We start from the raw sequence: 27,168 nt of genomic DNA, 5'->3' as shown, positions 1-27,168 counted from the left end.
TTTTTCCTAATATCCAACCTAAACCTCCCTTGCCGCAACTTGAGGCCATTTCCTCTCATTCTATCTCCAGCCACCTGACAGAAGAGACCAGCACCCACCTCACTACAACCCCCTTTCAGGCAGTTGTAGAGAGCAATAAGGTCTCCCCTCGGCCTCCTCCAGACTTAAACAGCCCCAGTTCCCTCAGCTGCTCCTCATAAGACTTGTGCTCCAGGCCCCTCAACAACTTCGTTGCTCTTCTCTGGACACGCTCCAGCACCTCAATGTCTTTCCTGTAGTGAGGGGCCCAAAACTGAACACAGTACTCGAGGTGTGGCCTCACCAGTGCCCAGTACAGGGGAACAATCACTTCCCGCTCCTGCTGGCCACACTATTTCTGACACAGGCCAGGATGCCGTTGGCCGCCTTGGCCACCTGGGCACACTGCTGGCTCATATTCAGCCGGCTGTCAAACAGCACAGCCAGGTCCTTTTCCACCGGGCAGCTTTCCAGCCACTCTTCCCCAGGACTGTAGCGCTGCATGGGGTTGCTGTGACCAAAGTGCAGGACCCGGCACTTGGTCTTGTTGAACCTCATACAACTGGCCTTGGCCCATCGATCCAGCCTGTCCAGATCCCCCTGTAGAGCCTTCCTACCCTTGAGCAGATCAACCCTGCCTCCCAACTTGGTGACATCCGCAAACTTACTGAGGGTGCACTCGATCCCCTCGTCTAGATCACTGATAAAGATATTAAACAGAACTGGCCCCAATACTGAGCCCTGGGGAACACCACTCTGCAGAGGGGCTATGAGAACAGCAAGGAATAAGCAAAACTCTTCTTTCCAAGTAAAAATAGGAAAGGTTGTAAAAAGAAAGCTAACAGTTTTCTTTCTGAAAATGCAGTTACTCAGAATTGCATGATTTTTAATGGGAAACATGTCAAAGATTTTTTTCATTTTCTCGGCAGAGGTAAAGACTACTGAACATCTTGCATTAGCTACACTGTCATTTTGTTCTGGCCAGTATATAATTAGAAATTTTTCTTATTAATGTTTTAGCTGCTGGCTTTATAATAATACTGTGACATCTTTAAAAACTTAGCTACAATAAAGTTTTTCTAAAGTTCTGTACCATAGCACATTTCAAAGTGGGTGAATTATTTTTTTAAGCACTGAACGTCACCACAAGGTATTTTCCACAACTCCAATTACTCAGCACCAGTTTTACATTCCAGACTCAGAACCCAGGTTCTGGAGAGCTTTATTTGTGCTTCTTCCCAGAGATATTCCCATGGACAATAAGTATACGAGTCATTTTTCCCCGTCTTTGTGCCTGTACTGCATTTCATAATACAAATAAGACAATGCAGATGATGCATTTTCACTGGCCATGTCTCTTTAAATAAGACAGGGAGCGTATTAGTGTGTGTTTGCTGGGAGCTCCTGTCCCTGCCAAGTTGGGGTGGCAGTCTGGTGAGAATAGGCTCTCTAGCAAGATTGCTGATCTGTTCTACTTATGATCATGAAAGTGAAATAGAGTGGAAAGAAGAACTGATCAAATCGCTCAGAAATTCTGAAAATGCTCTGTGTGTGACCCAGATCCCCATGTGGGAACTCAAGAGCTCCTTACGCTATTACAGATGGCCCTGGCTGGAGTTTACAACTTACAGCACTGCAGAAACACAGCTAAATGCATCCTATCTGCACTTTTCAGCATGAAGAATACTACTTTCTAATGCTATACGACACCCTGATGCTCCCCAGTTGCACACTGATCTCAGAGAAGTGTATTTATTTTCAGCATCAAGGCACAGGAACCCCAACGAGCAGGAAACAGGGCAGGACCTCAGTGCGGACATCCAGTTTCTAGCAGGGACAAAGCAACCTGGTGTACAGCTCCTGTGGGACGGACAGCGTGGGGCGGCCTTTGCACAGCTAGCCAACACGCCTTAGACAACTGAATGAGACAAGACCACCCAAACTCACCTCTGAAAGGTGGGATACACACACCTACACAGATAAAGAAAACCCTTTTTCATCTTTTTATTGTGATAAAAATGAGCCCAATTGCCCCCTTCATTAGGATTGTTCATTATTTCTGGTCCAGTAGCACCGAGTGGCTCTAGACAGGAGGGGACACCACTCTGCACAGCACTGTATGCAAGCAGCCCCTGCCCTACCCGCTGCACTGTCCAAGGGCACAACTAGCAAACACAGCAAGCTCACCCTAACCATGAGGCCAAGTCTTTAATGCATACATACAGCATATCCTCTAAGTGTGTGCCACCACATAAGGGAGAGAGACTTATTAGCATCTTTCTCTCCAGGCTGCTGATTAAAAACCAAACACCCCCCATGTCCCCATCATTGAGATCAGAAGGTCATTTCATGAACCTGGCCATGAAGTGACCAGGTCCTTTCAACCAAGCCTCCAAAAATATTTGTTACCCCATAATTAGTGGAAAATGACAAAAAAAAAGTTAAGAGGAAGATGAGTGGATAAATCAGGGTCTTGAGGTTTGCTAAGGAAAGGCTGTGGAAAGCTCTCCTGGATCAGGCTGGTGTACGGCGGTAACTCAACACAAGTGTATCGCAGCCCTTCTCATCCAAGATGGGGTTGAGTCAGTGGACAAGACAACTTTACATTGATGGGGGGGGGGGGGGGGGGGTGTTAAAAAAATACCCAGGCATGATGTTCATCTGGGCAAAACTGGGTTAACTCCTTGAACTTCAGTGCAGAAACTGATTTACAGCAGTGGAGGATTTGGCCCAATAATGCTGAAGCACAGAAACGCAATGAAGATGAGAGGTGCTCATGAGCAGCAAGCTGGAGTGGTGAAGAGCTGACAGGCCAGGGGCTGGCCCAGCCAAAGGGACAGATCTGTCACCACAGCCTTTCACAAGCATAATGCATTGCTGCTAATGGCTTCACAGAGCTGGCAGGTATCCTCGGCTCTCGCTGACAATAAACTACTTTCTATGCAAACTGCTAGATCCTGCTGGCCGAAGCCAAAACCAGCATAGCTTTTCTGAAATATGCTTGTCCTCCTTCCTCTCTTGTCTGCACCTTTTATCTATTGTTTTGATGGTGGTGGTTTTGAAGGGTTGGTTTCACACACACCCCTTTTAACTAGCTGAATTATCTCCCTCTCCCTGAAATTTTCCTACAGTGAATACAACAGAGAAATATTTCTGGGGAAGAAAAAAGCTGGAACAACCAAGCACAAGCTCCCATGTTAAGTCAGCAACAGAGGTGGGGAGCAGTGGCATGGTTACCTCAAGACAGACCAGTCAAATCCTCTTGACAGAGCAAGACTCAACTAAATTAACTGCAGCATCACTCCAGAGCTGCCCTTCCCCATCTCTGTCCCACCGCCCACCCAGACCTGCAGGTAAGCCTCCAGTCAGCCCCTGTACGTGGGCTTCTCCTAGCGCAATCAGATCTGCCGCAGACTGTCACAGCATAAGCGGAGCTCTGGATTGCATAAGCATTTCATAAATGGATTATCTTTCTTTGTAGGCTGATTTGGGAGATGCTTTCCTTTCAAAATCATCAGCAACAAAGACCATAAATAGAGCATCCTCAGGAGGGAACAAAAAAAACCCACCAAAACAAAAAAAACGAAACAGAAACCCTACACCTGGCTTTGAAGAGCAGCCTGTTCCTTACATCTGATTTCAAAGCTGTATTTCCACACATACCGACCTACATGGAAAGGTGCAGAAGGGTTGGGGAAATGCACTGGCGATCCACCACCATCGTTAGTACTTGTATAACATGAGTAGGGCACAGAGGCCAGAGCCAAGTTACACGCACTTAATAAACCGGAGAGGGTCCCTGCACCAAAGGCCTCCAAACCTAATTAGATGGCAGAGCAGGAGAAGATGCAAAGCAGAGGAGCAGCTTGCTCGAGGAAGTCCGCAGGCAGGCCAGCAAGCAGCACTGCAGGAGGAGCGGCAGAACCAGGGACCGGCAGCTCTCCGCTCCCACAACGCCCAGCCTCTGTCTCTGCCCAGCCCCGAGATCTGCCATCAAGACAAAGGCAGCAGCTAAGGAAGAGACCCCACAGCCCTGCAAACAGTAACAAGAGAGGTGACCTGAGGGTCCTGGAGCAACCAGGCACTACAGAAGTATTTTAATGGTGAGCATGACTCGTCAGAGCACCAGGACATGGAGCAGGACACACAACAGGAGACACAGCTGGACAGAAAGACCAGATGGATTCCCTGCTGCTGAGCAGCACCTGGCCCTGCACCCACAGACCTCCTCTCCTCACCACTTTTGCAAATCCCCATGGAAAAACGCTGGTGGCCCTGGCAGATGAGGTTGCAGGATTTATCTTGCCCCAGCTCTTGTAACTCATTTCTCAAGACTTGCTCCATTAAGCCAGCAGCCATTAAGCTCAGCCAGACCCTTGTGACTACATTCACCCCAGATGCCCCACACCTTCTCCAGGGAACTGACTCTGCAGCCTACTGCCACTTCTTACCTTGCTGACCAGCTGGTACTGGTGCACAGCACAGCTCCCAGACCTTCCCAGCTGAGCTGCCTCCTCCTCCCCTTCACACCCCTCCCACAGCCTGCTTTCCAACCACCCCTCCATACAAACTCCCATCCACCAGTAACAGCCCTCTGCTGTCTTCTACCCCTATCCCTGAGCCTTCTCCCGCTTCCATGGAACTTGTGTAAAGGAGGGCAGAAGAAACAATTTTGGTCAAATGAAGCACTTCTGATTTTTCAGTTTTATCACTACACAGTGACTCAAGTGCCAGCCACACAAAAAACAAATCAAAACACACACCCTCCCCCCCGCCCCCAACAACAATTACAAGACACAGTAGCACTGGTGCCATGTGGCCCCATGAGCAGAAGATGGAGCAAGGACAGGGGAGAGGCAGGTTCAACCCCTCCCCAGGTAATGTGGGGCAGGCATGGTGCCTGCAGCTCTCCCCATTGCCCAAGACGGGCTCCACCCACCAGGGAAGATTTTCCCATGGAAGCTGCTCCTCTGGGAGAGGTCATTAAGTTTTACCCAGAGCAGAGACCAGCACCCAGCTGTCCTCCACCCAGGCAAAGCATCTGTCACTCCCCTGTGAAGTCACTCCCTGGCTTCCTTTGCCCTCATTATTTGTTGAGGCAGGGCTGAGGAGCTCCAGGGGAGACACCACAACCCCCTCCCCCCCCCAACTTCACCTTTCTGCTAACAGGCAAGGCAGCAACACCCGAATCTAAGCTCCCGCACACAGCCAAAAAGGAGCAGAGACAGGGTCTAAAATCTCACCACAGTCACCCCCCCAGTACCTTTCTCCCCCATTTACCACTATTTCCTATATGACTACCAGCAGGAGAAAAAAAAAAAAAAGCAGCCCCCACAAAATTCCCAGACACAATTATATCCCAAATGCTTCTCGCCCTCTGCTACAGAAGTAAATGCAACCTTGATTAAAGATCCAGCCTGGTCTTAGAGGAGGATCACAGGCCTGGAGAGATGAACTACAAGTTTTCCTGTCCTCCCACCAGTAGTGATCACACAGATAGTCTTTGTCTAAACCGATCCTCCTCTCTGCCAGTTTGAAGACCCCTTCAGAGATATCAGAGAGGCTGACTCTCTGACCCCAGAAACCTGTCCCTGCCTCAAACACACCACACGGTATCATAAAATACTGCCTCCGTGCCCCTCTTCCCTCATACGCACCCTCAGAGGAGCAAGGCAGAAAACCAGGTATGCATCTGAGAACAACACACCCTCTGCGCTCCTGTGCACCTACCATCTTGGCTCCCGGTCCTCCTCACCAAGCCAGACATGGCTCCCATGCGCTTCGAGGCTCATCAGCTCTCTTCCAGCAAAGAGCACACAAGCTCACCGAGGGCCCCAAGAAGCTTCTGTCCCCCCCAGCCGTCACAGGCACTCATGAGCAGCAGCTGGGAGCGGGGCTCCGAACACTGCCTGGCTGCCAATTGGGAAGACAGAGCACACTCTGAAGGTCCAACAACAGCTCCACAGCTCTCACAGCACAACATGAAGAACAGTAAAAAAAATGTGAATTTGGGCTTATTTTAACTCTGAAAAGCTACCTACCATCTGAAAGTGAAATTTCCACATGCATTCTGCTTGAGTCTTCCTCTGCTCCCACCCTGAAGGCAAAGAAACTTTAAGGTCAGGCAGCACTTTGTAGAAACCCACTCAGAGCAGTGATTGCTCATCACGCTTTCAGTCACTTCAGGCGATGGTCCCACCCAGCCAGAGGCTGGTGTCACTCCACTGACCTCTGCAGAGGCACCTGGGAACCAGAAGCAACGTGCAAACGCCCTCTGCCCAGAGCACCCGGTGCTTGTGGCTGGCACCCATAGGTGCTTGTGGCACTCCATGTGTGTCTACTGGTGGGAAGGGGTGCTGGGCAGCACTTGCAGCTCTGATGTTACCTGCAGTGCTTTACACAGCAAAGCTCAGGGAATGGAAAAGTATCTCTGCAAGAGATGAAATCTTCCACTGCTCACTGCAGCACTTAAAGAGAAATACCATGAAAGCTCCCCTCCCAGGCTGGGCAAAGCAAAGGTAAGCCACACACAAACTGGAGCCTGGAGCCAGAGCATGAAGTAATGATTTAAGAGACTGAAGTTTAATTCCCACTCTGCCACAAACTTGCTGTGACCTTAACCAGATGCTCACTGTCCCTGTCACCAATTCCATCCTCCACCTGCTTCAGCTCTGCACAAGACCTCTACACCTTTGTACGATTCTTAGCAGGAGGGAAATGCAGTAACTAAATGCACCGCAGCATACGCAGCATGGCTTAGGAAGGCATTGCTGTAATCAGGACAGACTGAAATCTAGATGCTGCGTGATGCAAGGGACTTTCTGTTAAGGGACTCGGGCCTTCTCTCATGCTCACCAGTTACATGGCAATAAAGCAGTTTCCTTTTTCTTCCCCCTAAGCAGCAGCATCCCTCATCACTGCTGCAGCTCGTGCACCCAGGCTCGCTGCACGAGAAGGTGAAGGAGCGACACGCTGGCAGTACGTTAGGTATTGTGTCAGCCCTGGAGCCCCCGCTGCCCAGATTACCAAAGGTGCTGGAGTACCGGCAGCTCAGCTAGCCACCAAGAGGATGCTTTAACCTTGAGTACACTTCTCCTTTTTCACTTGCTTCAAAAATTGAGAAGTCTCCCCAAAACTGATTTTAAGTAACTCTTTATACAGACCACCTGTGTTCCCATTTACCTGTCCTTTCACTTCCCCAAAAGTTATAAATAAAGCCAAAAGCAATAGCATTTTTTCCTCAAGGAAAGCAGAGGAGAAATTAGCTGAAAAAGTCTCTTTCATTAACAAGAAAGTATGGAAGAAGATTGTTTTTTCTCTAAATTTATGAGCTCTGTGACATTTTATATTCTTATAAAACAGGCATTTTGATACGGGTTTTTATTTACAAATAAACAGGAGGGATTTTTAAAACCTAACCATTAAAAAGCTACCTCTTTTTAGGTCTACTAGTTCTCCAGGTCAGTAAAACACCTCTGCCTCAGACCAACCATAAGGTATAACTCATCTTTTAAGTAGTATGCAGACTCCACAAGAATCCATGGATTTCTGCATGCACTTCTTCACCATCCTGAACAGTGTCGGTTTTAGGCTTAGTTAACTGAAGATACAATTTCCTGTTCGCTGTCTTGTGCCAAAAACTGTCATTGGGTATGCAATTATTCCAGACTTCATTGATTGTTCATTGCCTGTTTGTGCAGAAATTTATGTTTTCTTTATTATTCATATCAGCTTGACCATTAAACCGACCATTCCGTTCTGGTTTGGCACATAAGTGCAAAAGAAACAGTTTAGCACCTGGTAAAAAATACCACTTCTTAAGTCTCCCTATCATGCCTCCTGTGATTTGGCTCCTCTCTAAACTAAACACTGTTTTTCTTCTTAACGATATCTTTTCATGCCTCTAATAATTTTCATAGTTTTTCCTTGGACCTTCCTCTATACCTCTGCTTAAACCACATACGATACTCAAGGTGACAGTTTCCCATTGATCTATACAACAGCACTCAGTATTTTTAGCCTGATTCTCTACTTTCATTTCTCAGGGTTATCTTAACTCTTCTGCTGGCACTTTCATTTCATTAACATTTCACCTGTTACAAATGGAAGGTCTGGACGCTGTTGATACTATCTCTGCTGCTCGGCAGCTGCTGACTGCCAGGCGTGACTTCCACTGCGCCCTGGCACAGTACCTCTTTCCCGACAGAGCTGTTGCCTGTTTCTTCTGCCCTGCGACATTCCAGAAATGGGACAATCTCCTAATACTTGCCAGCAAACTCTGCTTTTGCCTTCCACTGCTTCAGTGGCTGTTGTAGAGGTGAATTTCAAGGGTAGATAAAGCAGCATCCTTTGCATTACCCTTCTGTAGATGCCAGCACTCTTTCCCCCCCTAATAAATAGAGAGGAAGTTTTCAGAGGTGTAAAAGGAAGATGGGCAATAAATTCCCCCTCCCTAACACGTCCTCAGGACAGCTTCTCTCCCTGATCCAGACTCCTTCCCAAGCATTCCCTCTCAGCCACACTCCTTGCCCCACTCCCTGCAAGGGATGCTGGGCAACCCCAAAGTGCATTCTGACTCCCTGATCTTTCCTTTTTCTGCATTTCACCAAAACTCTCTCTGAGCTCCCTTCTTGTGTCAGCAACATCCTTAACTCAATTTACGAAGCCTCTCTGCTCCTGGCAATCCAAAAGCGCTGTTCAAAATCTCCCCAAGCCACTGTCCAAAACATTGGCTTTGGATGGAGCACTGAAACCAACAGAAAAGGTCCCTCTGACTTCAGAGCAGAAAAGAAACAAAGGGCAAGAATTGCAGCACAAAGAGTGTGTTATAGCTGGTCACACCACAAGTCACCCAGTCATCCCAAGCTACTGTATCAAATTCACACATCACGATTTTCTTTCTTCATGGTAGACAGCAAGGAAAAAATTAGCAACAGTTAATTAAAAATAACCTAAAATTGATTTTCCATCAGTAACAGTGCTACTTTTTATACAGTTCCAAGATGCTATGCCTGCTTGAACCTGGAAATCAAGACCTTGCAGGACGGAAAAAGCAGCAATTGAGATCCTCACTGTTATCAAACAGATCCTTGTTTCTTGGAAGGCTTGGGTAATGTGTTGCAGTAAGAGTGTAATTCTCCGGAGGAGATATTTACCTTTTAAAAGCAGTGAAAAATTAGTTGTATTCCAAACCCATGTGATAGGGGCAAATACTTGGGGTTTGATTGTGGGTTTTTTGTTCAGGAGCTGAACATTCACTGCTCCTTCCCCCACATTTATGTATTTCTCTCCTAATTCTGAGCTGACATGGTAGAAGGAAAGATGGTTTTGGGTCAGATGAAATGTTTTAGTCAACCTGGAATAAAGTATTTTATTTTGGTTTGGTTTGCCCTCTTTTACACTTTTAGCTAAATATAATTCTGCAGAATTAAATTTAGTCTGAAAATATCATAAAGACATGCTGGGAGAAGAAACATAGCAGTTCTCCCCCCGCCCCCCCCCCCTCCCCCCCCCAAAAGAAACCATTACTTTTTCCCAGTTAAATTCTAAAATATATTAAAAGTGTCACCCTTGCAGCTTTGCCTGCACAATCAGCATGGAATGTATTGAATTTACCCTGCAAGCCGAGGGGCTGCTGTATGCATCTGCTTCGCCCACCCAAAGATCAGAGGGACAGGCAGCGAGCCAAGGCTGGAGGGGAACTCCAGCAGAAAGGACCCTGCATCTGCAAGCGGCGTCTCCCGAGAAGGTAGGGGAGGGCAGCAGTCTCTGCAGGGTCCATGGCCGAACGCACCCAAGCCCCAGCCAGCACCATCAGTGCCGCAGGCAGCACGGGTCCCCAGGCTCCAGGGATGAGCTCCCTGCAGAGAGGGATGGGGTGGCTCAGCCTCCGCGCCCACGGCGGCTGGGCAGCCCAGAAAGACGTGCCCTTTCTCTGCTGCATCCAAGGAACGAGGAGCTCCTTTGGCAATCGCCGCTACCTGAACAGACAACAAAGAGCTCAGGATACAAGTCCCAAGGGGGTAAATCCACCCGCGGCACAGCAAGGTGATTCCCTCAGATGAGGAAGGGCAGAATCTGTGCAGAATCGACTCCCCCACCTCTTTCCCACACCTCTGTGCCAGCTCCCACAAGAGCCTCTGCCACCCATCCCAGCCAGGCCAAGAGTCGCTCCTTCAGCCTCTGCACCGCAGCAGCAAGGCTGAAGAAGCTGGAAGCCTGGAGCTGGCTGCCTGGAAGGACACGGCCCTTGGGCTGCCTCAGCTCACGGGGGGCTGCAGAGAAGGAACAAACGGCCAGAAACGGAACAGATCAGAGAAACGCACAAAGAGCAGGAGCAGATCCTGTTCCCTCAGTGAACGTGACCCTCCTGCGGATGATGGATGGAACAGGCCTGCTGTGTCCCTCCAGTGAGCTGGGTGTTGCAAGCACTAAAAATAAGCCATCCCTTTCAGGAAAGAAAGAAAAAAGAAAAAGAAGACTGTCATAAGCCCTGGCTTCCAGGCTGGTATCTAAACACCAGAATGCTCTGATGATAGGGGAGCCATCACAAAAGAGCAGCAGAGGCGGTTTTTTTCATGCTTTTCTCCACAAAAGATAAGAAAAAAATGGATCTTGCGAAAAATAAACAAGCAAAAGGGAAAAGGGAGCTTTTGTGTCCGATTTCAATACAAACATGCTTTTCAAGTTAAGAAGAGTATTTCTCCCTTCCCTTTGCCTTACAACTCTTTTCCCCTTGTTTCTCCCTGCAACAACACTACATAAATCTGTAACTGTTATTTGTTTAATCATTATTATTTACTGCTTCCATAGGGCTGGAAACATGCTAGTCACTTTCCAACATGGAGACAGGGTCTCAGCCCCCGAGAATACATCAGCTCTGGTATTTAACTCCACTGTACGATACTGATGCTGGATTTGCTCCCTAAAAGGACTCTTTGCGTGCTGTGAAATTCAGGAAAACTCACCAACAGCCGGACAAGAAAACCCCACCGAGAGACCTGGAGAGATACGCAGAAGGGCAGGCTAGACTTTTGCAACCCTCCCAAACTTCCCAGGCCTTGCACCAAGGCATCTCATTTAACTACCTGCTACGCTGGCATGGGTAAAATTGCAGTGGAGCTAGTATAAGAACAGGGGATAAAACATAAGGAAATGAGAGTGTGGAGGAGATGGGAAATGTGAAATGAGCAGTTAGAGACACAGGTGTGAATTTAGGCCTTGCGGATGGGCAGTACTTCCCCTTTTTCTGTATCCGTTCAGAAAACCCACGAGACTCAACTTTTATCACAGATAAGAACATGCTGAAGGGCAGCCGCTGGCCTTGTAACTGATGCTGTGCCTTCTTCCCTACAAAACTGAATTCCCTGCACTAATGCATCGCTTTCATCCCCAGTGCGTGGGGCTAAAATTAACACCGGATAGCAAGAGCCAGAGAAAGAATCACAACAAGGAGCTCAAGAAAGGCTGAGAAGGCTTGCACCCCACATACAGAGTTTTAGATGTTTCAGGGTGCTCGTGGTTCTTCACTCAACCCTGTTCTCTGCCACTGGACAGCAAGTGGATCTGGTCTGGAGCTGTCACGACAAGGTAGCCACAGACAAATTGGCTCCAAGAGCAGGAGAAAACATCCATAAGGTGTCCTCCTGGAAAGCCTGGTTCTTCTACAAAGCGGACAGAAGCACAAGGCTTCCTATGCTGCCAGATCAAGCAACTCCGTCTTAAGAAAAGGAGCAAAGCACTAGTTCCAACAAATCCTCCAGGTGCTATCAGCATCTCCTCTCTATCAACCCTCAACATTATCCCTTCTCACCACTTCTCCAGCCAACAAACATTTCCCTATGACTACCGTGAACTGTGCCTACCAAGGGTCCCAGCTGCATGCAGGTTTCTGCCCTCGTTCAGACTGATCTATGTGTCGCTAAGCCAGGTTGAAAATTACCTTAGTGACATAGAGTGTTTTCCCTATGGTACCCACTTAATTAAATATTGAAAGAGCTATTACCTTTCAGGGATGCCTGTGCACTGGCTGTGTCCATTATTTATAACATAATGTATTCATTATGCATTTTATCCCATGCTCCTATCTGCTGATCTCATAACAGGCCCTTAAAAACAATTTTAAGCAATTAATCCTACCTTAATTACAGACAAATATATATAGAAGCCCCAGGACACCTCTTTCTTATATATATTAGAAGTAAGTAAACATATCTAGAAATAAATCTGGTAATCAGGAAAGAGAGGGACAAAGCCCACCAGCCATGGGAATCACAGAACTGGAGACATGCAGCTTTTAATCAGCCACAGTAAAATTGCCAGCTTTGTCTGTCTAGAAGAAGTAAGACGTGTCTTGCTGCAGCTTCCCTCCCACGGCAGGTTCTTCTAATAAAACTGCACCACTAGACGCTGCCTCCTCTATTCTCTTTCACACTGATGATACAAGCCAAGGCTTATCACAGCAAAATACCTTGGTTTTTCTTGCCTCCCTCCCACGGTCCTCCTAACCTCAGATCACCGGCACAGCCATTTTCCCAGTCAACAGGTGTCACCACTGAGCTATCTCAGGTTGTCCCTTGTCCTTTCCTCCTCCAGCTGAGAGCTAGTCCTTCATTCCTGCAGACAAATTTGGCTGTAAAGCCCAAGCTCATCTTAGGACATGGGTGCCAGCTCTCAGCTGCCCCTGGGGAGGATGGATGCATGCACTGTAACAGCCATGTAACAGGGCAGGGAGAACACAGCTAGTGTCCTGCTTGTTTGGTTCTGCTTCGTACCATTAGGGTCACTTTTCACAGTCCCACATGAGGAAATTAGCTGTGGGACTCCCTCCAGCATGAACCAGGCTGTTCAGCCTTGTGCATCTCTGCTGCCAGACCCTGCATTTTAATGCAGTCCTCCTAGTCTCTCTCCCTCATCCATACCAGCATGACGGTTATTGGAAAAACTCGTGGGCGGGGGGGAAGAAAAGAATCTCTAGACACAATGAGGAAGCACCTTGTAAATTCCCTACACATTTCTGCTTGTGTAGGAAACGCGCTCTGTAATTTTGGAAACACTAGTTTCAGTTCTTTTCTGAAGAGCCCTGGTAACATACAGGAAAAAAATACAGTCATCATTAATACTTGTATTTTATGCAACTTCACTGGTTTACCAGAACTAACTCGTATGTTTAGCATCCACACTGGGAAATCTCACAAACTCCTCAAACACACTTCCGAGGAGTTTGTCTTCTGGTCAAACACGGTGACCACAACTTCTCTGATGCCAAGCACAGGGTCAGCTCTTGAACCAAGGCACACAACTCAATAGAGCACTTTCCCAATTCCCCAGGGAGTGCAGTGCCCAAGCTGGGAACAGGGTCTCTCTGCTCTGCCTCAGGGGCACAGCAGGCATCACAAGTCAGATGCTGTAAGGGATCTAAGAGTGGTAAAAGTCCAGCATGGACCTGTAAACATCTGCTTCACATAAACAGCCTCTGAGCAAGGGAGGGAGAGGGAAACGGTGTGATAGCGCAGAGGTGTGCTGCAAACACATTGCAAACACGTACCGCATTCTGTTCCAATAGGACAAGGGGTAATGGTTTGAAACTAAAAGAGGGTAGATTTAGACTAGATATAAGGAAGACATTTTTTACGAGGGTGGTGAAACACTGGCACAGGCTGCCCAGAGAGGTGGTAGATGCCCCATTGCTGGAAACATTCAAGGTTAGGTTGGACAGGGCTCTGAGCAACCTGATCTAGTTGCAGATGTCCCTGCCCATGGCGGGGGGGTTGGACTAGATGATCTTTAAAGGTCCCTTCCAACCGAAACCATTCTATGATTCTATGTTCGTAAACCACTGATGCAAGCCTGACCAAACAGACCTTAAGGAGTAACTCCAGATGGCCAAAGCTAGAACAGCCCTGTCTTTTCTGATCTTTCCCTTTCCCTCCATGGAGAAAACAGTACAAGGAAGATAGTGGTCTACAAAACACGTCATGCCTATCCTTGAAAAGAATTTAATGAAAACTCCTTTGCAAAACCAAGAGAGGACTCAAAGAGTAGGAGCTTTGTGTCCCTCAAAATCAATAGAGAAAACTATCACTGGCTTCGACAGATTTTAGACTGGCCCTTAAATGTACTGTCAGGGTGGCATTAGCGTATGAACCTTCTGAAACATTTCACAGGGGGGTTTCTGTACTAAGCCTTGACTGAAGTTTGTAAAGACTCCTTTGCAGATCACTGAAAAGGCAGCCTGTCCCTACAAGCAGATGATGTGAATGCACTCCCTGTCCAAACTGCTCACTATACTCTTCACCTGGGGAACGTTTCCCTACCTGCTGAGAAAGACAGGCACAAAGGCAGACACACAAGCCCAAACAGGTACCCCTCACGAGCAGCACAGCAGCACCTCAGCCTTTCTCTGAGAAATGAGCCTGGCCCAGCTCAACTCAGTCCCTCACACAGAGGAAGGGTATCTTTCTAGTAAAACCCCAAACTGGAGCTTTCCAAAGTATTTTAACAAAATAAATAATACTATAGGGGAAAAAAAAGTTTATATTTTTAACCAGAGATCCTGGCACAAAAGGGTAGTACTCCATATCATACGAGAATCAAGTGTTTGACCCTGTCATTTTTTTGTAAGACTTTAAGAACAGCAGGACCCTCCAAGAAGCGGCATGCATTCTTTATTTACCATGAAGTGAGACTCTGCAGACCCGGGTTTAATTCATGCTCTCCTATTAGCCTGTGAGGTGACCTTGGACAAGTTGTTCTGTCCAGATTCTCAGCTGGTGTCAGCTGGCACCGTGCCACCAAAGTCAATTTAAACAATTTGAAACTCCAGTCCTACAGTCCTCAGGTCCTCAGCCTTCCTATCCAAATAGCCCTGCCAAACGGCATGCAGCCCTGCTTGTGAGATGCTTTGGAAATGTGCACGTAAGTGACAGATAGTGGGATTAACAGAACTGGTGCTTCCCTAGAAAAATACACATTTTTCACTAAAATGAAACAAAAAGCCTTTGTTATCTTTTAAAAACTAGCCTTATGATCAAGGCTTTAAGAAAAAACCACCAATGCTGTTGTTTCATTTTACAGTCTGTTATGCATTAGCTGATGCAAAATCCCTAGGGATTTTAACTTTAGCATACAGTAATGGGTGGTGACCAATACCTTTTTTTCATTCTTCTCCTTTTAAGTTTCATTATCTTTCCAAAATCTTCTCAAATTTCTCTCTCAACTTGCTTTCATCACCAGCAGCATGTCAGAGTGCTTCTTCATCACAACAAGAAGCGGAACACCTGATACCCCCCCTGCAGGAAGGCTGGATTTCAGGAGGGGCTTGTGAGTCACCAGATCTCGTGCTTTTCATCACAGGAAGCTCTTAAGACTGGGAAACTCTAGACAGGATCTAAAGAAAGACGAAAAAGGACCGACTCCTTCATCAAGATCCATCCTAGCAAGAAACTACCATGTCTGTGAATGACTTTCTTCCGTAGCAGAACCAGGGCAAAGTTTCCCACGTTCAGGTTGATTTACCTCCATGGGTAACATGCACCAGTGTGACCCTCAGACCTGCCCTCCCCACCGCTGGGCTGTCCCTGGCCTGGCTCACCCCCACCACACCAGCTCCTGATCTGTGCCTGCAGTCCAGCCTGACCTCCACTGTCCTCCCCACAGCAGCCTGGGCCCATGGTGTGGCTCCCGTCCCTTTGGGCACAGCAGCACCCGTGGCTCCCCGACAGCACACGCCTTGTGGCTCCGCCTTGGTCTCACCTGGCACCAACCGGCGTGATGTATTTTATCTGACCAAACACCCGACACCCAGGAAATCATAGAATGGTTTGGGTTGGAAAGGACCTTAAAGATCACATAGTACCAACCCCCTGCCATGGGCAGGGACACCTTCCACTAGACCAGGTTGCTCCCAACCCCATCCAACCTGGCCTGGAACACTTCCCAGCATAGGGGCATCCACAGTTTCTCTGGGCAACCTGTTCCAGTGTTTCACCACCCTCACAGGGAAGAACTTCTTCCTAATACCTAATCTAAATCTACCCTCTTTCAGTTTAAAGCCATTACCCCTTGTCCTATCACTATGTGCCCTTGTAAAAAGTCCCTCCCCAGCCTTCCTGTAGGTCCACTTTAGGTACTGGAAGGCTGCGATAAGGTCTCCCTGGAGCCTTCTCTTCTCCAGGCTGAAATCTGAAAGAGGAAGGGAAACCAGGAGGTCGTGCTGCTTCAGGGGACACCACCGGGCCACGGGCTGCCCACAATTCAGTCCTGCGTGTGGCATGGACACCCTGGAAGGCAGCACTCAGGCACATCACCAGTCAGGCATACAGCCACTCATTCCCAGGATAAATCTTGAGGAAAGTATCTCTCAAATAAGTCCTCTTACAGGTCTCCCTCACCCCAGACACAGCATCGGCTCTGTCTCTGCAGGCCTAACCCCAGCGGGAGGTGTAACGCCAGCTACAGTCCACATGAGGATGGCTCCTGAGGTCTCCCAGGTCCATAGGCCTTCCCCCTGAAACATAGCGGCTGCCTCCCAGCAGCGAGCAACACCAAGACAGTACTCCCGCAACCTCTCTTTGCTTTTTATCTCAAGAGGCTTTTACTCAGTTACGTTCTTGGAAAACTTCTCCACTTCTGAACAAGCTTGACTTGTTGTCTCCTCTGATTTAGTGCAAGAATAAATCCAAAGAACATGAAACTCATAATTTATTTTACTTTGTCAGCAGTAAAATTATCTTAGGGGATTTTTTAAGTATCGCCTCTTCTCCTTCTCCCTCCCCTCCAACAATACTGTTTTCTAAGGAGGAGTCCACAGCAAACAACACATTGCCATGAACACAACTGATGTAACCTCTTGAACACGTGTATCATGAACAAGCAGGCTATATATGACAGTTCACTGGGCTGGAAGGAAGGTCTTTGGGACAAGGGTCTTTTTAGCTCAGTTTTCCTCCCAGCACTAGCCAGTACACTCAGTATTGTGGCAGGATGGTCTCTGTTCACCTAGACACGAGACGCAAAACCTGTGCTCAGTCAAAAGATCTTAACCATGGTACCATACATTGGTTACACCAAGGGACTAACTAGTCCACCCAGCTGTCCTGCAGCCTACATCCTTGAGAGGACTTTATGCCACCCCATCAACGCGATCTGCTCTTGCTGTGCAGTTCAGTAAGACTGTTGTCCGCAGGACTCTACAGCATCCTCTCTGCCGAGCCCTGCAGCAGCACCATGGCACCCTTCCACAGAGAAGGGAGCAGAACTTATACGTCAAGTAGGATCATGGCCAGAATCCTGACCAGCTCCTGTACTGCACAGCACTTACTGAGCACGAAAGCAAGGCATTTAACAACTCTTTCCTACTTGCCACCACGCGGTGGAGTTGCACATCATACATACCTAATCTTTTTTAACAACAGAAATCAAATGCTATGAGCCTTTTAGTACACGTCATTGCACGTAACATCAATTGACATGACTTATATTCTTGTTTCCCCTAAAATGAACACTTGCACTGTCTCAGTGCATGCAACGTTCATTTAAGAGAGTTACTTTCTGTCCCATTCTCCCTGTGAGCTGGCAACAAAATACAAATCAACTATCACGAAGAGGTGCACTTGGAATTGGAAGGCAGATCTTCTCAGAGGAGAAAGGAATGTCCATGTAAGGCTTGTTTCTCCTCCTGCTTTATGTTACAGGATGTTCTGGCCATCTTAGGGAAAAAAACCAGCTGTGTCTTTCTCTGAGTGAGAATTATTTTAATAGCAGACCCTTCAGTTGTTTGTAGTTCAGTTAGCATGGGTTTGGCTTCTATATCAAAAAGATTCTTTTCCTGGACTTTAGCAGGCTCTTTCCTAATTGAGCTATTAAAATTTGTTTGCAGTTCTTATTTGATAGGTGATGCCTGCTGCAGGAGCAAACACTGAGGACAAGCCTTGGCATACCAAAGTTTTCTTTAGAAGAGCACGCTCAGCACTATCCAAACACGTCTTTCTCCTCTTCCACCACTGCAACAGATGAGATATACTGCACTTGCAGAGAACGCCCTGCCTGCACGCTTTTATCCCTCCGCCACCATGGGGCCACAGGAGACTTCCCAGGGTTGATCTGTAAGGACACGTCAATACACTGTGGACTGATGCATAAATCCATCTGCAGATCTGCACTCCATCTGGGGTTCTGTCATTCCTGTGCCAGGAAAGTCCCACAAACTCCTCTCATATCTCAGTTTCCCTACTTTATAATTTGAGGACATGCTTACTTGCCTCATTTCCTCCTAAAAGGCCATGGACTGAGGAACGGCTTGAGTGAGGAAGGATCTGGTTAACCTTATACACACATGAGCCCACTGAAGTCAACCGCAGTACTTCACACGGTGCGAGTTCAGCACTCGCTCCCTGGATCATGGCCTAACTGCCTATGGACACACAAACATGGCTGTTGGCCAAAGCAGCGCACACACTACTGGAGGTATAGAAAGGTCAGACCAGACTCTGAATCTCAGCCGCGTAGCACAGCTGCTCGGCTCACAGCTCGGCAAAGGAATGTTTCAAAACAACGAAATCTGTGCCTCCAAATGAGTTTTGACACTGCCTTATGCATAAGAGCGTTTTTCCTTGATGAAAGGTATATCCCCTTCTCTACACACACACTCACATCCACTGACACAGCGTCCACGACCTGGCCTGCTAAAGGCAGCCTGCAGAGCTGAGTGAGAAGACAGCATGGGGCAGGAGGTACCACAGGAGACACACTCCTGCTCCCCTCTCCTCTGGGCCTGCGGGCAGTTTCCAGGCCCCAGGCAGGATTTGGGGACCATCTGCTTCCCACAGGCAAGGCTTGTAGGCAGATGACATTCAATCCCACCTCTTCAGCAGTCCCTGACAGCCAAAAAAGTCCATAAAAGGCAAAGTCCCAGCAAGTACTGTCCCACACAGCCTTCTCCCTGGACACCACATCTGGACTCCTCTTCACCGCCTCCCCTTTTTCAGAACAAGACTCAGCACTTCTCCCTGGAGCCCTTGGTGCAGTGCTCCTAGTCTCAGGGATACCGCCAAAAATTTTAGCTTAAACATCTTCAGTCCATGTCAAGCTTCTGCTTTTAATCCAGCCTGGGGTTGTCTCCAGTTACTGTGAGCTTCTATTCACCAGCCCTTGCTGCTGGATGCAACATCCCATCCTGCTCCCTTTCCCTCCTTGTCCTTCCTTACCCCCCAACAATGAAACACACTGAGAAATCCCCTCATTGCCAGAGTTTTCTCAGCCTGCTCCTAAAGAAAAGCGTAGCACCTAGAGATTGCACCCATTTTATTTTTAAATCTGAGCGTTAAGCTGGAATCCAGCCATGCTATGGTACGAATGCATTGACTGCATGTATTTAATGTCTTACAGAGGTAGACATGCTCCTTTGGTGTAGTTGGCCCCACTGCCAAAGCGATGGAGGCCTCAACACCCTCCAAAATCCCCAGGTACAGTGGGTCATCCCATGGCCATCCCCATATGAACGCAGCTCCATCGCTATCAATTTCCAAGCTGACAAAATCAGATCTAATTCTTGCCTGAACAGGCACTTTTCCAACTGCTGTGGAGACTTGACCTGTGGAAGACGATGCAAGAAGAGATAATGTAAACTTTGCTGGGAGACAAGATAAAGGGAGGTGGAACTGCCCCTTAGGGGTTTCAAGTAGCTAACTGCAAACTCCGAGTCAGGATGCCCTTGGCAGCAAATAATGCAAGGACAGGCTGTTCAGAGCTGGAGGAGAGTCTGACAGTCCAGCAATGATTCCATGGAGAGGCGGACGTAAAACACCTTCATCCCTTTAGGGTCAGCCAAGAATCCATTCATGAGCTGCAAATTACACACATTTACCGCTTTCATTTTCACAGGATTTCCCTTTGATGCTGCGAGTTATGCAGCTTTGCTACAGACCAGCCACAAAGATTTACTCACTGTGTAACGTTACTCTTCTGGGAGCATGTTTACAGGACATGGTGATTACAGTGGCAGCACTACAAACATCCTGCCCACACCTGGGCATGCCCACTGCTCCTTCCCATAAAGCCACAGCAGCAGAAAAAAAATTAGGATGAGGTTACCAACGGCTCTTGGCATTGGTCTGACTTGACTCGGGGTGATATTAAAGGTAAAACAGAGCAGAACAAAGCTTTTGAAAATCCCATGCTTAAAGATGGGTCTAGAGGAGGGCATGGAAGACAAGGCTGGAAAAAGCAAATGCTGCCGCCTCCCCCCCCCGCCTTTTTTTTTCCAGAAATGCACCACTGCAACTCAACTGCCTGGTTGCTGCCTGGAAAAAGCAGTGTGCCCCAGAACAGGTGGTAAAGCAGAGTCTGTAACAGCAAGGTGCAGCTCCCACTGCAGCGCACATACAATCACTGTGCCTGCGGAAGAAAACCTGCATTTTTGCAGAAATCACCTGAAGAAGTTGCACTGGCTTCTAAGTAACGGCAGTAACAAGATGCATCCCTCAGGCTCTATGCTCCATGAACCCCATGTGGTTTTCATTTGAAAAAACAAAACTCCGAAGTTTTCAGTGACAGGTTTCATGAGACCTGGCTCTTTTCTTCAAGTCTTGTCTTAGGGAAAGCTCTACGAAAACTAAATTTTCTATGCTTCCTTGCGTACAGGAAAGCTAGAAAGGGTAACTTAAACCACTCCACAGGCACAGAAACCAGAGCAAAAAAAAATAAATTCTTTTTCTAGCTACCATAAAGTTGCCATCAATTTAAAGAGAAGAACAGAGACAAAACAGAGAAAAATGCCCTCGGGCAGACTAACACTTTGAAGCAGGGTCAGCTCCAGGGGTGAGAGGAGCCTTCCAGTTGCAGGGCTGGCTGCTGATCTCCTGAATGACCCTCTCCCATCCCAGGACAGATTTGTTTTCATAGTCTCACTCCCAGAAGGCTACAGATGCGAGTACCTGCCATATGAAGATACAGCAGGTTGAACTGAGCCTTTCCTTTTGAGAATCTTTGACCAAAAATGGACAGCGTGACCAGCCAGCCTTCTCAACATTAAGGACCATTTAAGATTAGCAACAAGAGGGAACTACTAAAAAAGGGCTTAGACAAAACTAACAAACCATGCCCATCTTACCATAAGCTCTACTATTCTGACCAAGGGCTCTCTGTTTAGCCATGGCTTGTTAAGACCCCTCACCAAGTCATTTTAGTGTGCTAATTTGGCAGAAAACTTCCTTTATTTATCCTGGGCTAGTTTTCTGCTGGGTTAGCTTGCTGAAAAGACTCAGCTAAGGGCTACCAAAATGCCAGAGCCCATGCAAAAGGAGGCAATGAGGGCAGGACCAGCCACAAGCAGCAGACAGGGCAGGACTGAGCATTTACAGTTAGATCGGCACAGGCAGATGTGGAGCCACAACCCTACCTTCCCTTAATGGGCGCTAAAGAAATAACAGCTGTTGAGTTTTTCTACTAATCGCCATCTCACAGCCCTGCATTTGCTCTGTTTATGAACAGCTGGGAAGGCCAGCAACCTCCTGCCTTCCTGCCCTGCCAAAGCTGGAACTCCCAAGCATCCCACATCCACACCCTGAGGACCAAGGTCCTGTGATTTTAGATGGCGTGCCGAAGTTTACCTCAGACACCCAACTTTGGCAAGTTGACCAGCCTGGCATGCATCCTGGCACTTCCAGACCATTTTAATTAAGTGGACTCCAAACACTGTCAAGTACGGAGATTTGGACGCTTCTAAGGCGGTTCTTCAGGGAGACCCCGCAGCAAGCACAAATTCACAGCCAAGTGTACAAGCCCTGCTCTGTCAATAAGCAGATGCTGAAAGTTAAGCACATCTTTAAGCACATTCCCCCGTGCTCCTTCCAAGCACAGCCGCATGCCTCATCCCTGCTGCTCCCTGAGCTGTAAGCTGCTCAACAGAAGACCTCACTCTCTGTCGGCTGTTGGTGCAGGACCTTGAACAAGTACTAAATAAATGAACAAGTCATTTCCTGCAAGGCCAAACAAGCTCCCTGCCAAAGGGGTCACATACCACACTCTGGCCTGATGCCTCTCCCTAGTTTATGAGGGTAAATTCCCATATCCAGGGGTCCAACGATTACAGCATTACATCTGAGCTAGGATTACTCTCACTGAAGCTAGCATTACGCTTCACTGAAGAGGTGAGGAAAACAACTGCTTTTGTGCTTTCATTGCATGACCTCTAAAGTTCGGTTTGGGTTTCTTGGTTTGCACAAACCAAAACATTCAAACGAAATCAGGGAGTTTTCACTTAATTCCCAGCTAGAGGACCAGCATCTGTCACACCAAGGTTCTTCAACGCTATTTCAGCAGTAAGGAGATCTGTAAGGAAAAGGCCTTTGAGGCAGGGCCTGTGACAAAGCGGTCAGGAGGAAATAGCCTATGTGGTTCATTCCAGTCTTGTGAGCTCCTCCAACTAGCACAGGGGTAGAAGGCAGACACGCTGGGATCTTTGCTTCCCATCTCTCATCATGCCACCCAGGACTGCTTAGATGCTTTCTGTGTGTTATTGTGACATGGATGCTCTCAACCCCCCACAGCCCACAAGAAGGACCAAGCACCTCTAAGTCCTGTAATAACAGCCTGAGCTTTGGATTAAGTCTCAGAGCTGGTTAAAACGCACCTGGCAGGCCCTGCTCCACCATTCTGAATACTTCACTCCCGTCAAGTCAAAACAAGACTTAAAAGCAACCTGAATCTTCCATGCTTGAATCACACAGGCAACTCCATTTGCCTGGATGTGCCCATCCCCATGAGTAAGGGCTGCAGAAACAGACCCAGCTTTTCCTTACCATCCTGCCAAAAACACAGGCACACAGAAAGAAGAAAAGAAAAATCTTACTGACTGAAGCCCGTGTTGTTTTTTCTGTCCATGACAGCAAACTGGTAAAAGGCCTGACTCAGAAGCCTCCCCTGAAAAACCTGAATCATCACGGTTTAGAAGATGGTCTTTTATAATAAAGGAGTCTCTCTGCTCCACTCCTCCCTCTCTTTACAAGAGAGAATTTGAGTCAGACTAATGGGGGGGGGGAGCGGGGAGAAAACATCATGCTTTGTTTGGCTCTTTCTGCAAGGATGGCAGAGTCAGGTAGAGTTTTGGAAGCAACTCATACTGTTCAAGTTAATGAGAAGTTTCTATAACTTTCCTTCAACTCCAGTCCCCTTCAGCAGCCCAAAAAGCATATGGCAGACCAGTGGCTGGCAGCTGTATTTTGGATCTGCAGGGCTGCGTTTGATCTCCGTTACACCTCTTATTTACCAGTGTGACTTCCTTGATGTCAGAGCATAATCATGGACTTACACTGCCTGGAAGAGAGAAAGAGGCACCCCAGCTGTACGTTCAATGCCCGGACAAACTTTGTGAACTTAGATTTCTTCTTAATTTGTGGAATATAAAGATCTTTGGAATGACCTTCATATAAACACTATAATATTGTAACACTTTGTTATTACACATCATTTAGCGTTAGGATATCTCAAAGCGACTTGAAAAGGAGGCCTCGTCTTAGAGACCCAGCCAAGTGAGACATGGAGAGATTTAAGTCACCCAGAAAAGCAGTGGGAGCCACCAGAACAGAAACCCAGGTCCTGTGCCCTATCCTCTAGAGTCACACACTACAGACGGTTTATCAATTAAAACGCTGTTGTTACCTGCCTCTTCAGGAAGATCTCTAGCCTATTTCTCACAGGTAGACACAAGTACACACACTTTCTGAACGAGGCTTTGGCGCCTTGCAACCCTCTGCAAACAGAGGTCACCCGTGACTCAAAAAGCTATGCTCCTCTGGATACAGGCTGTGGCAGAGACGGTGGCTGAGGGGAAGGGGACTGACTAAGAAAGACAGCAGCATTAAAAGCCAGAACATATCATCTAACAAGGTGATTCAAGCCTAGGGTTGCTGGGCTGGATCACACCTCGATGCAAAGGCTCTACAGGAGCAGCGATCACTCCAGCGTCTCCACTGCACCCCAATGCAGTGAAACCTATGCCCAGCTTTATGCCACCATCAGTCTCTCTGGCATCAAGGATGCGAGCGAGCTGCGCGTCAGCCACGTACACTGCGTATGCTCCGAATACCACACACCACCTTGCTAGTGAAAACTACCCTGGGAGCACAGGGTAAGGCTGCCGCCTGCTGCCAGGGGAGTGGGAAGGGAGATGCCATTTCATATAAAAGCACTGCGGTCTAGTCAAAAGTTTGCATTTGATCTTAAACCACACATTTTTACATGGGAAAAATATTTAAGTCACTAAATCAAAACGCATCCTCCCACCTCCTACCTAATCATGACACAAATGCAAACTCCAGAGAGCAGGAGGCTGTTGGCTGTAAGCGAGGTTCCCAAGAGAGCTCGGTCACTTAGGTCCCATGAAGAGGTAGCGGATGCAGTGGGCGCTGTGGAAAACTTCCACCTGTGAAACGATTCTTCTCATTGTCACTCCTGGCTCCGCACAGCAGAAGACACACAGGGTGCCATGACTATCGCGCCAAATGCTATTTCTCATCTCCCGGATTAATTTTAAGCTAACTCTGAACACAGCGTGAGATACTCTCCCAAACTGAAGCAAAACAGCGAGAGCCCTGACAAAAGCTAGCAGTGACAGCTGGGGAACACTTTGGACAATCTCAGCAAAGCACTGACAAATTCACCTGTGGCACCGACCTTTACAGCCTGCGCCTCCTTTACTCAGAGGATGGAGCTCCCTTCCACATCAGCAGGAAAACCATGTATCAAGGAGAGCAAAACACGGGATGGGAATCCACACTGCCCTTCAGAGAGAAAAGCGCACTCCATGCCCCGTTTAAAATAGGTCTGAAATTTGCCTTTGCCACGTAATCTACAATTTATCATGTGGCGCAGGCAAGCGGCGAGCAGCCCGTCTGCTCTGCTGGAGAACAGGCTGGAGACAGCTCGGTTTCCCACTGACAGAAAGTGGGAAGAGAGCACAGGTCTGGCCCCACCGGCACAAGAAACAGAGTATGCCAGAGGAAGCACCTTCTCACTGGCAGTCTTTGGAGTTTACGTAAAAGGAGAACGGTATTAGTGTCACACATCCGCTTACACTGTGTGGGTAGACTCAAATATACTTATGTACATGCATATACCCCTGTTTACTTACAACGATGGTCACGTCTGTCTTTCCTGGCCTTACTTCTCAGAAGCAATCATCACGTTCATGAAAAACAAGTGTAACTTTTAGAATGCATGTATAAAAGAAGGAAAACTGGATTAATTTAAGAGCATTAAAGTCCCAAATCTTAGAAACCCATCCAAGCATTGTTACGCTCCACAAGAAAAACTGCGCTCAAGTCTTAGCTGGTGTTTGTGCTCTTTCCTAAACATCAGAGCATTCCTTACACCATGCTGGACACCGCGAAACCCTTAAGACGCGTCTGTTTATTTAAAAAGCAAATTCAAGTCACGGAGGAGTACGCTCTCCTTCACTTAAAGGAAAATAAGCCTTCCGTAAATTCTGCTTACACTCACATATTTGCAATGCAAAATATAAATTGCTTGCTATCACCCTCTTTGTACAGCTGGTTGCAAAACGAAGCGGGAGACGGCCACTCAACACCCAAGATCGACCGTCGCTCTTCCAAACACCTTTTCCTCTCGGAATGGCACACGGGAGCCCGTTCGAACTGCCCCGACCCCCCCTCCCGCCCCGCAGCGGGAGCGCGGCTGCCCCTGCCCCACCGGCATCGAGCGCCCACGGCCGCGGGCAGGTACCGGCGGCAGCGACGAGCGCGTCCCGTCCCCCGGCCGGCACCCGAGCGCCGGGACCTCTCCCGCGGGAGCCAGGAGGGATCCCGCTCCGCCGGCGCTGCCCGGCCGCGGCCCCACGCAGCCGAGGGCCCCGGCCCCGCGGCAGCTCGCTCCCGCAAAGTTTCTCTCCTCTCCCGGAGGCCGCCGCCGTCCCCCAGCGCACGCCGCCCCGGCCCGGGGAGGGCTCCGGCTCGGACCCCCGGGGCGCGGGGGGGGCGGGGGGGGAGGGACGACGGGGACGACGGACGGGACCCGGCTGGCCCCAGCCCCCGCGGGCTTCGCCTCCCCGTCCCCGGCGCCCACGGAGGGCTCGCCCCCCGCGCCGCGCAGGTGACCCCACCCGCCGCCGCGGCCCCGCGCGCTGCCCGCCGCCCCTCGGAGCGGCCCCCGGCCCCGGCGCAGACTCACCGCCGCGGCCGGCCGCGCAGCCGGCCAGCAGCAGGGCCAGGGCTGCCAGGGCGCCCAGCTGCCCCCGCAGCAGCTGCCCCCGCCGCCGCCGCCGCCGCCGCTCCGCCGCCGCCGAGGCGCCCATCGCGGCCGCTCCGCTCCTCCGCGCCGCGCCGCGCCGAGCCCAGCCGGGGCGCCGCAGCGCCGCCCCTGCCCGCCCCCCGCCGCCGCCCGCCGCCTGCGCGCCGGCCGGCCGACCCACCGCCCCTGCGCGGCGCGGGCAGCGGGCGCGGCCAGGCGGGACGGGGAGGGGAGGGGAGAGAAGAGAGGAGAGGAGAGGACGGATGGATGGGGCCGGCGGGGGCCGAAACTTCCCGGCCGGCCCCCGGCCCCCTCCCCGCCGCCGGCGTCCGGGGCGGCTTCCTGGGCGGAGAGGGGGCGGAGAGCCGGAGCCGCCCGTCCCCGGGCTGCCTCGCCGCGCCCCGAGACACCCCCCCCGCCGGCGGTCCCGTGCGCCCGCAGCTTGCCCGGCCTCCCCCGCGCCGCCGTCCCGCGGCTCAGCGGTGGCACGGGGGGGTCCTGCGCGCAGCGGGCGTGGGCCGCCCCCGGGAACGCGCGGGGGCTCCGGCTGCGGGCGCAGCCTGCTCCTGGCCTCGCGTTCCTGCGGGCAGCCTTCCCCCATCCAGGCTTCCCCCGAACCCCACCACACGCCGCCACAGGTGCCAGACCTGCCCCGGCCGCAACCGCAGTCCTCCCTAGGGCTCGCTTTGCCTGCGGTAACAGGGCTGGCAGCAGCATCTTCTGGGCCAAAACCTTTATCTGCTGTTACAATGTTTAAAAGGGAAAAAAAAACCAAACCAAAAAACCCCCCAAACCCAAGCAGCCCAGTGCCCTCTCATCAGCGATTCCCCAGGCTGAACAGGAGGCAGACCTTGCTGCGGTTCCTTCACATTTCATACACTCATACTCTGGAGAATTCTTACCATG

General features: G+C 49.4%; 1 protein-coding gene across 2 annotated transcripts in view; it reads right to left on the bottom strand.

Moving 5' to 3' along the window:
* The window catches only part of SLC24A3 (solute carrier family 24 member 3), a 181,514-nt gene extending 154,881 nt beyond the window's left edge, over nt 1-26,633 (bottom strand). Inside the window, exon 1 of one of the 2 annotated variants that reach the window (XM_069787790.1) lies at nt 26,203-26,633. In XM_069787790.1, the coding sequence (XP_069643891.1) occupies nt 26,203-26,326 (124 nt within the window). In that variant the 5' untranslated portion in view covers nt 26,327-26,633. The remainder of the gene's footprint in view (nt 1-26,202) is intronic. The other variant, XM_069787789.1, reaches the window with a different exon arrangement.
* Nucleotides 26,634-27,168: the final 535 nt, after the last annotated feature.

Source organism: Haliaeetus albicilla, chromosome 7 (assembly GCF_947461875.1).
Source record: "Haliaeetus albicilla chromosome 7, bHalAlb1.1, whole genome shotgun sequence".
NCBI lineage: Eukaryota > Metazoa > Chordata > Aves > Accipitriformes > Accipitridae > Haliaeetus > Haliaeetus albicilla.
Note: the sequence above shows the minus strand (reverse complement) of the source record. Positions and strands in the feature narration are given on the sequence as shown.